Here is a 14,231-nt window from a genome sequence, read left to right as displayed (position 1 = left end):
CATTAGTATCAAAATTTTCTGATTTTCCTCATCTCAACTGGTTTCGATTAGATCATTAATAAATAGTTCACTCTTTGATATCTTAGTGAAAACTGCATTTAGATGCTTTCAAGTCTAATATAGACCTTAATAACCAGTGTCGTTTCAACTGGGTCTTGAAGCATCAACTAAGTGATGAAAGACAGACAGAAAGCACAAGACTCTTTACCTGTCACTGTAGGCCGCTGCAGCTGCTGCCGCTGGTTGGGCATATCTGTATGCTGCATAGCCACCCTGTCAATTACATAAGGGCATCCGTCAGACACATGCAAACAGCAGGGCATCGGTGACATGAAATTTTTAGAACCATCTGTCCACAATACATCTGGACTGTTCATACATTATCCCATCTCTTTGCAGATCCTAACACTGCAGTGAATCCCCAAAGCTCAGTTACAACCTTAAGAGTGCTGCTGAAAAGCCCTGTCAATGCTCACTAAAATCAACGCTGAGTGATTTAGGTGGTATTTAGTTTGCCAATACAGCTTTTTGTGAAGCCTTTTTGTTTTAATGGCGAATTGTCAGATTGACTGCATTAGCTCTTCATGTAGATCTCAGCACAGATGCCTAACAGCCCGAGTCTGAACGCGGAAACCATCTGAGCGTCTTCACTTATCTACGCTGAGTGCAGCAATAGCGGTGCATCCAACGACTTGTCTTTCCAGTGTGCATCAATCCCATCAATTGAAATGGCAGGGCTGGGCAACTATCGATCAGCATGGTAAGTGGCAATCTGGTATAAACAATTAAAATCAGTCAATGTTTGCTTACTGCGAATGAACCAAATGGAAGATTTGGCTGAAGCTATTGAAGGGGCCTTTTAATTAATGTGGCTGGCCAATACGAGTCTCCTGGCTCGATGCCCAGGGGAGCGGTCTTGACACACACAACGTGCTCATCCATGGCTGGAGAACGGCACAAGACAACACTAAATATTGCTTGTATAAGCATGAGATGACATATGACAAAGCTATTAATTGCTCCATTCAAGCCAGCTATTAATAGGTGCGTTGTGAGGAGCATCAAATGACATTAGCTGGGAGACTGTTAGCCGCAAGAACTGAGCGTCGTTTGCTATCCTTCTCGTTTTGTGAATGCTTACATTCCAAACATGCCAAGCTTTAAATAACGGGGGGATGTATTTGCTGTGAGCGAGTATCTAAGTGGCTGGGGTGTTTATTGAAGTGTCTGTTTTAATGAAACGTAGCTCTGCTCTTTGTTATTTTCGCACGCTGACATCACTGGTACATTATGTGAATAATCGCGGTGCCAGAGCTCGTGCAGGACTGAGGCATCGCAGATACAGGACTGCACGCTGAATTATAGATGCTCTCATTTATTTTTTAGCTCGGGATTAATGTCCGGTGCTACTCTGCTAAGATCAAATGTTTAGCTACTGGAGTCGAAGAAAAATCAGGTCACAGAAGATTGTGTACATGGATTCTGTAGAAGTTACAGCTTCCTAATTCCAATGGTTTCAGCGGCTCACACAGATGGATTTAAAGGGATTGATCAACCACATACGATATTTAGGACTTTATTTGCTTAGCTTCATGCCATTCAAATAAAATAAAATGAAATAAAATAATATTTTTATTTTAAGATTTTGACCATTGCCTGCCAATAAAACACTGAAAAATGTCAAGCTTGACATCTTGGCATTTGGTTAGGAGACATTTTAAACCAGTAAATCAGTGAATGATGACATCATTTCATTATTTTCATGACACAAAGCAATGTCACTTTGTAAGGCTTATACAGTTTTGTTTAAAAGTTTAATAGATCAAAAATACAGTAAATATGGTTAAATATTTTTGCTAATTAAAATACCTTCACTATTCAAATCTATTTTAAAATGTAATATATTCCTGTGATGGCAACGCTTGATTTTAAGCATCATTGTTCTAGTCTTCAGTGTCACATGATCCTTTAGAAATCATTTTAATATGCTGATTTGATGCTCAAGAAACATTTCTTCTTATTATCAATGTTGAAAACAGTTGTTCTCCTCTGTGTTTTATAAAACCTGTGATACATTTTCTTTATCGAATAGAATGTAAGAAAAAAATAATTGAGCATTTATTTGAAATATAAATATTTTGCAACATTATAAGTGAATTTACAGTCACATATATATGTTATTTTAAATCTTACTGACCCCAGATTTTTGAACGGTAGTGTATATATTGAACATGAGTCTTAAGGACTACATTAACAGTGCTCTTTAGAGCTTGACAGCACATGATCACTACAAACTGTCATTGTATGTGAAGAAAACATCAAGTTGCATGGTGAAGATTGATTAAATATTCAGCATACAGGTTTGAAATAACATGAGAGCAAGTAATCTTTATTTTACCTATTGCTTCATAAGTTATCTAAACCTAAGTTTACTCGAAAAGTTGATGATGTGGTCCACAGAGAAGAATCCTGACTTTATTGGCAAGCAAACGTACTACGTGCATTCGTCAAATTTCATTCGACCGTTATGAGATCTATCTGGGACTATAGCCACGGACCTGGCTACGAGTTTGCAAACTTGGCGGCAAACATACTATCGTGTGTGCCAGGTAAAGTCATTACAGTTACGTCCACGTTCATTTGTCTTGTTTTAGATCTAAATCTTGAATTAATTTCCATTTTTCATGCAGTGAAATAATCCTGGGAAGGGGAGGCACGCTCTCTGATCACCTGACTGTCTAATACGTTCTGACGGCTGTCAAAAACAATAGGGCCTGGGCACAATCTCGGGCTGTAGCGTGAGGCCTTTGGGCTGTATTTAAATGGAAGCTGAGGGAAAGGCGGATCAAACGCGTGCCATAAATTAAAACAAAAACACTGTAACGTCGACTACATCAACTTGATCAGGCATGATTTTCCACCCACTTAGAGCAAAACCAAGCAGCGGTGGAGATAAAATGTGGAAGAATGAGACGTTAAGTGTGTTGGGGGGTTCATTTTTGGTACATTCCACACTGTACATGTTAGCATTATCCTAAAATTCATAGAGATCATCTATAGGCTTCAAAGGAAGCCAAATTGGAAGTGGTTGAGCCATGTACAATTTCATTGTGCCATGTAACGTTATGCACAAGGGACACCAACAAGGCTTTTAGTACACCACAAACGGCCAGCCTGATGGATTTGCACATGATGACCTGAGCTGACCCTTGGCCTTATGAAAAATTCAGCACCAGCTGCTCAGTTTAGGCTCAGCGAACGCGAAGGTCCTCAACGTTGCATTCTTTTACAGAAACAGTGGAAAAAGCATTGGAATGGGGAAAAACAGAGCATACTCACATAGATTTCAGCACCGTAGAAGCCATCTTGGTAAACCACACTGCAAAAACACAACAAGAAATAACAAAACACAATACATCAGTGCCGAACATCCATGGAGTTTCTTCGCGCTGTATAGAAAAGAAAATAAATTATGCAGCGATGCATTCATTCGGCAGACAAAACAATGCTCTCCAGACTATGAGGAAGGGAATTTTTTTCTTAGCAGATTAGGATAGACGGCCATTTTCTGTGCTTTGAGAAAAACAATGTTGCTTTATAATGGGCTTTGCTCTGTCTTGTCACTGGGGAAAACCGGTAGGACTCGCCATTAGAATGTAACGCACTTTATAGCCATCAAGCGGTCATGTTGCAGGTTAAGGCGGTAACACATATAATGCGAAAATGGCCCTTTTATAACAGCACTTTTAAGTGCTGAATTTCACCTAATAACGGCCACAGGCTTGGATGGAAACAAAGTGAGCCATTTGCAGATGCTGTATGTGTATGTTCTGGCCGGGTGAAGGGTTACTCACGCTCCGTAAGCAGGAATGGGAGGAGGTGGAGGTACGGCGCGGAACGTGTTGTAGACGGCACGACCTCTGCCTCTCAAGTGGGCGCCCCTGTAAGCCACCGTCGCCCCTGTGGTGGGATAGGGGAAGCCTGTCACTGGAAGAAAAGGAGAGAAGAAAGAAGGTGACATAAGCTTTTGCTTTTAAGAGGCACACCTGTCACCGCCAATCGGCTTTCAGTTGGTAGTATGAAAACACACTGTCATCCTAAAATGTGATGCTTTAAAACAACTCAGACGGATGTCAAACGGTGTGTCATGTTGGCACATCACATCAAGCATGGCAGCGTGTTACAGCCAGTGAACTGCTTTTAGAACTGCTTTTAGGACCCAGATTTGGGGCATCCCAATACAGTTAAAAGTGTGTCTATCCTACAGAAGTAAAAAAAAATGTCATTCAAAATCGAAAGGTGATATTGTCAGTCCTGTGTCCCTGTGTTTTGTGTTTTTCCCCGCATTGTGCCTTCCCTGCCCAGGTTTTCTCCCTCTATGTCCTTATTTGCTTTTTTTTCCCTGTTCCTGTTCCCATTTTGTTCTATCAGTTACAGGTGTTCCCTGTTTAGTTCAATTGATCCCAGGTGTGTCCCATAAGTTACTGTGCATGTAAACCCTGTAAACCCTGTTTCCCTGTGTTTGGAGTCCACTGTTATATGTAATTTTGTGTGCTTAGTGTTTCCTACGTTCCCTCTGTCATTATCGCGATAAACAGCGGACCAAACAAAAAGTAAGCGGCGGCCCTTCTCCCGTGTTTTTGTTTTATGTCTTTTGTTTTCTGGTTCGTTGCTCCCCGCCAACATGGAGGAATGATCAATGGTCATCACCATGTGTTTTTGTAAGAAAAATATTAATATTTCAAACGTAATAAACACTTTTCTCTCACTTCCGTTGTCTGTCATGTGGAAGCCATTCTGGTGGATGACGCAGCACGTATGTGCAGCACCCGCGCCTCTGAGATAAGCAAACGCATGCCTCTCGCGAGTTTGTTTATAGGAGCAAAGGAAGCAAAGTTTAGCAAAAGAAAACTTCCCCTGGTTGATATAGAATTTTTTCTTTGCAAATCCTCGGTTTGTACTTCTAATTAATTACCAGCATTTTGTTCCCTCTCAGTGTTCCTCACTAATCATGCAATACAGACGTAGCCTACTGTGTCATCCGCTGGAAACGGCTTCAGCATATGACAGAAAACGAAAGTGAGAGTAAAGTGTTTATTACATTTGAAATCAGGATATTTTCCTTACAAAAATGCATGGATTCACTACAGGAGGATATTATTCACCCCCGGAGTGGTTTGATGCACGGTTATTGTGAATGCGTGAGCTTTATTTGACGACTTATGGACTGTTCAAGTGCAACACCTGCTGACTGCAATGATAGGGCTTGAAATAGCCAGGACAATTTTTTAATATAACTCAGACAGGATGCCTCTCGAGGGTAATAATTTAAATTTTTGGGTGAGTTTAAGTGATCATTACATGATGGTAAAGGATATATATATATGTATGTGTGTGTGTATATATATATATATATATATATATATATATATATATATATAATAATAAAAAACCACAAATATAACAACATGCAAAAAGTCTTACAAATATTTCACACCAAATGGGAAGCAACACACTGCGCTATACTAAATTTTCCAGGTTATATCAACTGAATACTTAGCATTAATCTGAGTACCTGGAGAACGAAACGCTAAGGCATCCCTTGTCTGGGGAAGCCTCTTTATTGTGGTTATCTCTGAAAGCTTGAGCGTGGGTGTGTGTGAGTGTGTCTGGCTGCTCTCCTGCTCTGGAGGGGTGTGTGCGAGGCAGGGGAGATGGTAGGTTGTTGTAGGTGAGACACAAGGTGCTGGCATGCGGGGCTGAGAGAGCAGATGGAGAGGATTGTTTAGAGATGCAATCACAGGCTGGCGCCATCCCTCATCTCTCTCCCCCCACACACATCCCCAGCCTGTCTCCACCACTGGGGCCAGACCCAGCCTGGAGGAGAGCAGGGACAGCTCAGGGTCAAGACTGGGAGAGGTGGCAGAGAGTTGAGAGACAGAGAGAGAGAATCAGGCTTTATGCATGTTAAGGAAACATACACGGATGTGAAAGTGAAACAGACAGAATGAAACTTGAAACAGTGTGTGTGTAACAATAAATAGGTGAAAACATGTCCAGGTCACATTTCACACAGTCTCAGCCACAGATGCCCACAGACTGCCCGCAATCCATTAGATGGATATTGCATATAAAAATGGAAAGTTTCATTTTCAGTTTCATAAGCTCTAATCTGACTGGACAACTTCAAATCAAAATACACTTTTTTTTGGTGACACTTATACAATAGGGTTCCATTAGTTAATGTAAGTTAATGTATTAACTTACATGAATGAATAATAAACAGTACATTTGTTACAGTCTTTATTAATCTTCCTTATTGTTAGTTAATGAAAATAGAGTTGTTCATTGGTTAATCATGTTTTATTCACAATGCATTAACTAATGTTAACAAGCACAATTTTCAGTTTTAATAATGCATGAGTAAATGTTGAAACTGAAATGAACTAAGATTAATAAACGCTGTAGAAGGATTGTTCATTCTTAGTTCATGTTAACTAAAGGAGTTAACTAATGCTAACTAATGAACTTCATTGTAAAATATTAACCTTTATTAAACAGTCTAAATTTCAGACTACACTTTACCCTAAAATATAATATATTTAAATTTTTTGCTTTGTCATTTTTTCTTGCATTCATGTTTTACTTAATGAGAATGTTTACTTAATTTTTTGTTTAATTCAGCAATAATTAATAGAAGTATAGCGAGTACTATTTATTTTTAATATTTAAGAATGAGATTTCTTGTATTACAAAGAACATATAGAAAATAAAAATGTTATTTAAATCTTAATGATCTTACAAATAGTGTTTGTTTTCTTCAAGGAATATATATATATATATATATATATATATATATATATATATATATATATATATATATACACACATACACACACATATATACACATCATACATATGTACATACATTCTTTATTGTAATTTATTGACAAAAGAATGCAGACACACCCAAAATATAGATAAACACTGATGCAGGATCAACAGCACAAAAATCTAAAGTAAACTGCACATCTCAGATTGAGAAGGAGCTGGATGTTGGAAAACATTACTCTCTATTTAAATCCCGTTTATGGAATTTTTTTTATTGTGCAGTTCCATTTATTTGCACATAATTTTTGTGAATATGACCTCTGCATGTTCTTGACAGGTTTTAGAGTGTGAGATTCACCCAAAATGAAACATTGAAATTGAGAATTATAAAAAAACCTACATAATAAAAAGATAACATCAGAAAAAAAGCAAAATCAGGAACTTGTTACACCTAAGCTGCTCTTTAACCTTCACTGAGTATTGCCCTGATGAGTCAAAGACAGCACCATGATTACCCATAGTACTGTGCAAGCAAAACCCATACCAGCAGTGCAGACCACAAAGCATTCTTTCTCATATATGCACCGATGACACCCTGCGTCTCAGGGGAGCAGGACAGCCCTGTCTAGTTGTTTCATGTCCCCAAACAAAACCTGTGCCTCCTCCTGATCATTACTGTACAGACATCAGCCAAGCAACACTCAGTTAATAGTCAATATGTGTCAAAGTTTCCACTTTTAATGAGGTCAGCTAGGGTTATTTTAAGCACATATATGTATGTATATATATTTAGCACACTGACTTGGTGTAAAGACTTCTTTTGATTCACACTCAGCAAACTTTTGGCCTAGGGATTCGCAAATGCTGGTATAATTTCCCTTGGACTCCATTATCTCCTCTCAGACAAACAAACAAACAATAAAACCTCTTGTATGTGACACACCAATCAGTGGTGGAGAGGTACAGCACAGCCCTTCATCAGAAGGAAAAGAAAGACAGATGGCTGAAGGTAAGGCGTTTGCTCTTTCGTTTTGATATAGCACAGGGCCGTTGACATTTTAATTTGTCCCTTTTAAGCTATAGAGTCAGTGTTAATATGCCAAACAGTGGTCGTCTCTGATATATGCCAGGCCATGGTCAATTTATCCCGAATTCCAGTCATGTGCAATGCTCTTATATTTTCTTTGATTTTGTGTGTGTACATTATGTGTGCTATGACGTACATAAATGTAATCTCATAATGAGCTATGGGTCTGCACGCAGCACCGATTCAATAATAAGCCATAAATCATTCCAGCCAGTTATGACACTCCATAAAGCCTCCGAAACACACAACGGCAAAAGTGTACGTGAGCATAAATCCTTGTAGCCCTCGTGCGCCCCTGTTATTTCAACACAAGAGAAGGAGGATAGGGTTGAAACCCTTCCCATCTGCACATCTACCGTTTAAACTGATAAGGACGCTGACACACTGCTGCATCTATCTGGGTTTACACGGGCATCTCTAGTGCTGGAGAGCATCCCGTTGGGCTGTTTGGATGAAGGTGTGTGGGCAATTACATCCCCTAGCCCTTTGGGACTCTTTCATTTACTGCAAGACTAGCTCCTTTAATACGGCGTGGCTGGAAATCACCGGGTTAGGGCCTCTCTCAGAATGCGTGCCATTGTGAAACGTCTTTAGATAATCAGACCACCGATAAAGCCATATCATGAGGAAAATTACACCATTGCTAGACTAAGGGGAGTTTTTTTGCCACCCCTGATACTTCTAATATTGTAATTAGACCGCTTAATTTCAATTATGGATCTATTTGAGTGGTTTTATAATTGAAAAAGCACAAAATGCCCACAATGCTCCAGCTCTTTTAAAGAAGTGCACACACATATGCGTACCATTGAGTGCTTCAATATAATGCCCCAAATGTACTCTACACAAGTATGCAACAGAGATGTGAATGCTTGAATATACTTAATATTTGCTTCAAGTTGTTATGTTTTTGGGGTGTAGTCATGGCAATAAACCTAGGGGGCGCTAAAGTTAAAGTGCTGAAGGGATGACACATTATTTCTTTCTGTATCAGACACATATGGCCTGGAATCAAACATCCATGACAATATTTTATCATCTTTATTTAAAACACGAAAATTTCTCGCTCTCTACTTAGCATTTTCATCTTATTGGCTGCGTTTGTCTAAACATGCTGCCATGGACCGAATTCAAGGGCTGAGAGAACTGTCAATCAATCAATATTATGTTTTCTGCGCCTTCATGCATGTGCTTTTCGGATTGAGCAAGGTAGGAAAAACAACCCTAAGATTACACAATTAAGTTTTCCATGCACGGTTAGCACCTCAGCCTCGTGTCGGCATCTCTAATTTGGCTTTGGCTACCGAGTGCTGGTTAAGAGCCTTAGGGAGGGAGAGAGAGAGACTGAGGGAAGACGAGAGAAGGAAGATATTGAGATTTAAAGATAGAGTGAGTGAGTAAGAAAAGGGCAGATGGAAAACACCCCAGGCTTAGATGAAGAGAGAAATAGAATTAGTGATATATGTTGAGAGAAGGCTCTGAAAAGCTAGAGGAGTGGAGAAATGAGAGCCAGGGAGGGAGTCTTACAGGGAAGAGAGAAGCCTGACTTCCCTGGAAGAGGTTAAAAGCAGGCAGTCGGCGGCCCTCATCAGTCATTCTCCTGAATGGGATTTGAGGACAATAAACCTGTAGCACCCGGACGAATGGAGACGGAGTGTGCTGTCAGCAGCGCACGATTTATGGTGCCCAATTCCGCTGATCTCCCGCACAGAAACTCGGACTGATAAACAGTGATTAATCACCTTTACATCCGATTCAAGCACCACCCCCTCCCCCAACAAAGTACATTAAATGCAGTCATAATTATTTCACGTGAAAGCTTCCCTTTTTTTTTTGAACGGTGGGAGGGAAACGAGGGGCAACACGTGGGCATCCGTTTTTGGGCCATTCCGGAAGGTTTCTTATTTAGTAAGCGAAATCTATATCTTATTTCCATTTTGTCGCTTCTCCACCGGTCGTCCCCCAGGGAACAGAGGAGGCATATGGTGTCGTTTAGGCTTGGCGAACTTTAGAGGCATGTTAAGACGACTTGAAAAATTTGCATCCAATAAATCAAGTGACACCAGCTCCCCGAGCCAAGCCGTTGAAGTGCTGGACCAGGGGAAATCTGATTTGATGGGATGTTTTGGGAAGGTGTGTGTTCACATGGGAGACATGGAGGTGTATTTGTTGCAATTAGAGAAGGAATCACATGCATGTTTCAGAGCATACTTAGGGGTCAAAGCATGCATAAACATTTTACACGCACCGGATTGCTTACCATATTTGCATTTTTACACGCGGTACATATGCATATTGCGTGCATTCAAATTGTGTTGGAATGTGCGTTTATGTATGCCAGAATCAAGGGAGGGTGGGAGGAAAGGGAGGGGGAAAAAGTCAGATAAAAATGATAAACGACTGCTTTCTGTCACCGATGGTTATTTAGAGTTTTGCTGTAAAGCTGTCCTGAAATGAACAGATTTTAGTCTAATGAGCAAAAAGGGAGGCCGTTAAAGAGCTGCTATGTACTCAGCAGTTCTTCCAAATGAAATACTGTAATACCATTTCCCCCTCATTAGGATGCAAAGGGCTCAAAGAACTCGGGGCAATAAAGAAATCAAAGACCGAGAGGGCAAACAAATGCACAAAATAGACAAAGTCAGTCAAACAAAGACAGCTCCTAATCTGTGGTTCAGAAAACAGTCCTGTTTCATCTGGCTGATTATCATCGCATTGTCAAATGCACCATGTGGGATGGGCCACGATTTAAAATCATTTCCTAAGTGTCTCTCTGAAGCGCCTGTGTCTGAATTTGATCTAGAAATCAAAGCACATCTGACGAACAGTAAATCAAAGAAAGTATCCGAGTGGGGCCCTGTGACCACAACACTCAAATGCAGTTTACCTGCATAAAATTCAGGACCATAGACAGCTCCCACCACTGGATTCAGCTTCCAGCCTGTAGAAGAATACACAGGGGAAGAGATAATTAGCTGCAAATGCTTATTGCCTTGACCTGTGGAGTGTTTGTTTCTCAATCTTTCGCAGATTAATTGAAAGGACTGGCGCGAATTTCGAAAGAAACTGTAGAGATTTGGAGGAAAGAACAAAAGAAAAGGAGGAGGAGGGAGTGGAGGAGATGTGATATATGACGGGAAAATATTTAAGGTGACATTAAGTTGAAGGAGTTAGGGGGCAGCAATATCGGGGCATTCAGAAGAGTGTGAGCAATATAGGATGCGAAAGGGAGAGGGAGAATGAGAGACAGAGAGCAAGAGAGTAGTGAGTGCTGTCCGATGTGCTGTCAGTGATAGATGGGGGCTGTAAAATAGCCTCCTCTCACTCCCCATTGGCTGTGACTGAAGTAGAGCTGGGGGGTCTACACTGCTGTTGATATATTTGAGTCTTTTATTCCCCCTCTCTTGTCTCTCTCTCCATTGCAGTCTGAGGGAATGAGCATCAGCGGAAGAGCTCAGGACCCCACCAAGACCCCTGCGCTGAATGAGCCACCTCTCTTCCCTGATCCCTATCAGCTAAGCTCTCCCCCTGGAGCTCCCAAACAGCATAAGGAGAGCTGTAGAGGAAGAGATCACTCTTTACATTAAGCCCCTTTTTTAGCGGGAAACAAAGTGGACAATACATCATTTATATTATACTTGATGATAGTTTAAAACAGGAACCCTAAAACTTTAAACTGCAGTAGATAATAAAATATAAAACCAAGTGGGATTTCCTTGTTTTATTTAAAATAAATAAATAAATATTTTATAAAAATAAATAATAATAATAATAATAATACAATTTAAGAATTGGGTTTGAATAGTTCAAAAATGATTTGTACTGTCCAAAATGAAAATAAAGAATGAAAATAGTTATTCTTTGTTATTATTCATAGTTAAATATCAAACCAAATGGGATATATATTTTAAAGAGCCCATATTTGTCAAACAAAACAAAAAAAGTTAATAAAATGAACAAATTATTTTTATAAAACTATTTTAATATACTAATTTATTTTTTATAAAACTATAAATAAATGTTTTCAAAATGTATAAAAAACATTATAATTATAATTGTATCTAATTATTTATAAAAAATATATAGAATTGGGTTTTAACTTATTTTTTTTTACATTAGACATACTGTTAGGGTTAGGTCTTTTTTGTGCATATGTTGCTTGAAATTCATAAGTTTTTTGTAAAAAATTACATTAGGGTATGACTGTTTTTACGGTGAAAAACAAAAGCTCTTACCGTTTGTATATGGGTTGGCCACTTTTTTGTTTGTCATTACTCGTGCCGTTGCATTATTTACCTGTGAAGAAAAAGTAGATATAAGAAACAAAACCCAAATCAAAACACATAAAGAATACAGGCACATATGCCACAGATGTGAGTGTGACAAAAATCTGGTACATGCTTCTCCATAAAAAAGCAAAAAAAAAAAAAATAAAAAAAAAAATAACATTCACATGCTCTAATTATCAGTTGAAAAATTATGAGATGCTAAAAATGAAAGCGATCCATCAAGCTCTGATCTTCTGTTTTCCTGCTGGATGTAGGATCTAATCCAGGCTGTTTGTAGAAGAGCTGGATGATGACATTTGGTTCAACATGTAATGAAACAGAGCAACTCTGGAAATGGGCTTTAATGAAACCCAGAGTATATTGGAATTCCCCACTAGCCAAGCTGAGGGAGCTTCCTTGAGGCCTTCTCCGCAATTTAATCTGCCACATTGTCTAGACAGTTCTACATATTCCCAGACACTACAACCCTGGGGCGGCGGCTACATGAGCACTAAATTTAACCTCAGTCATATTTTACAAGCTTTTCAGGTTACACATAACACCAGAAAATGAATGAAATCATAACACTTTTGCCGGCTGGTTTATTTGCACTTGCACATGCACTGTAGCTGAACCAGTCTGAAAAAATGTATATATTTCTCTGTGCCTTCAAGTAAATAGGAGCTGCACTTGCACTACATAGAAAATATTCACTCAGGAATGTTACCAAGATGGCTGCCGAGTGAACTGATTTGCTTTAAAGGGACTTTAGGAACACACAGTGAGGCCAAGCAGCTTGTTGGGAGGTGCCAAAGGAATTTAAACATGGCCTCTGGCAACAGAAGCCATGTTAGTATTTCACCCTCATGTTAATTAGCGTTAATAGCTTTCCGTTCCACAGGGCCCATGGAGGTCATTTAGCTTGAGGAAACAACTGGCCTCGACTCTCCCTTGATATATAGGTCTAGGTATTGTTCGTGCATTACATGAATTATCTTAATTGTCCCATAGAATATCTTAATAGCCCTGTAGAGAAAAGGGGAAAAAAGAGAGTATGTCCTCAAGCAAGACATGTGAAAGAAGAAATAAACCTCGGCTGTTTGGGATAAACAAATGGGATTTAAAGCTACGCTGACAGGCCTTTGATATCTCGAGATGATAATAAAATGAATATTTTTAGAGATGGAGCATCGGTTAACACACACTGTAAGTGATGATAAAAAAGTTCAAAAGTTTCTTTATTTACAGTTGCACATACACATCAAAGCAAAAAGAATCAAATCTGATGACATGCACATCAAACACACGCATACACAATAATTATCACATATGTCAAAAGTAATACTAATCCACAAAACCAATGACACATGAAACATGCAGCATGCACACAGCAAGTGAGCGTTTGGGATGCAATGCAGTGAAATGAGACTGTGCAAGCATGTTCCATCAAACCGACAGCGCTTATGTTCTCATGGGATGGGGATGGTGAGGTATTGATAGTTAGATTAGGAAAGCACCTCAATTTTGCGTCCCTCTACGATTGTACCGTTTAATTTCTCCCTTGCACGGTCTGCATCTGCGCTTGTTTCAAATGTTACAAAACCAAAACCCTGATGATCATAGATGATTCCCAATAGAGGATGAAAGGGTGGTTGAAGATATTTGAATGGGCAACAAATAGAGTGAGCGTGAAAAGAAGAAAGAGGAAAGAAGAGAAAGAGGTCACAGTCAGCAGGGTTGCAACTTCTATCCATTAGTAAGAGGTGAAATTAGGACTTTAGGGTAGGGCTGCACGATAATGGTTAAATGGTTAATAACAATTATTTTGCACAAATATATTATGATGGCTTTTAAAAACAATTATTGTCGTTTCATTTAAATTAATGTGCTTCTACAGATTAAGCTACATTAAACAACTGCATGAAAGAAATCATACTGGTTGTATGACACTTATCTGAGGAGATCACTTAATAAAAAATGACATCTTTGTCATTTTCAACTTGCCATTGCTTTTTCTCATGTTAGAGAGTACATGGTTGCCACTG

The 14,231-nt window shown here is 39.3% G+C and overlaps 1 protein-coding gene across 7 annotated transcripts in view; it reads right to left on the bottom strand.

Annotated features, from left to right (window-relative positions):
• Window positions 1-14,231, bottom strand: part of LOC113111617 (RNA binding protein fox-1 homolog 3-like) — a 384,232-nt gene that overhangs the window by 17,390 nt on the left and 352,611 nt on the right. For 4 of the 7 annotated variants that reach the window (XM_026276552.1, XM_026276554.1, XM_026276557.1 and 1 more), the window contains 6 exons: window positions 13,704-13,796; window positions 12,154-12,214; window positions 10,806-10,859; window positions 3,855-3,987; window positions 3,340-3,379; window positions 209-273 (listed from right to left, as the gene is read on the bottom strand). In XM_026276552.1, coding sequence (XP_026132337.1) covers window positions 209-273; window positions 3,340-3,379; window positions 3,855-3,987; window positions 10,806-10,859; window positions 12,154-12,214; window positions 13,704-13,796 — 446 coding nt within the window. The remainder of the gene's footprint in view (window positions 1-208; window positions 274-3,339; window positions 3,380-3,854; window positions 3,988-10,805; window positions 10,860-12,153; window positions 12,215-13,703; window positions 13,797-14,231) is intronic. The other 3 variants (XM_026276555.1, XM_026276556.1, XM_026276558.1) reach the window with 3 other exon arrangements.

This window comes from Carassius auratus, chromosome 12, assembly GCF_003368295.1.
Source record: "Carassius auratus strain Wakin chromosome 12, ASM336829v1, whole genome shotgun sequence".
Taxonomy (NCBI): domain Eukaryota; kingdom Metazoa; phylum Chordata; class Actinopteri; order Cypriniformes; family Cyprinidae; genus Carassius; species Carassius auratus.
The sequence above is the reverse complement of the archived record's forward strand: the minus strand, read 5'-3'. Positions and strand labels throughout refer to the sequence as shown.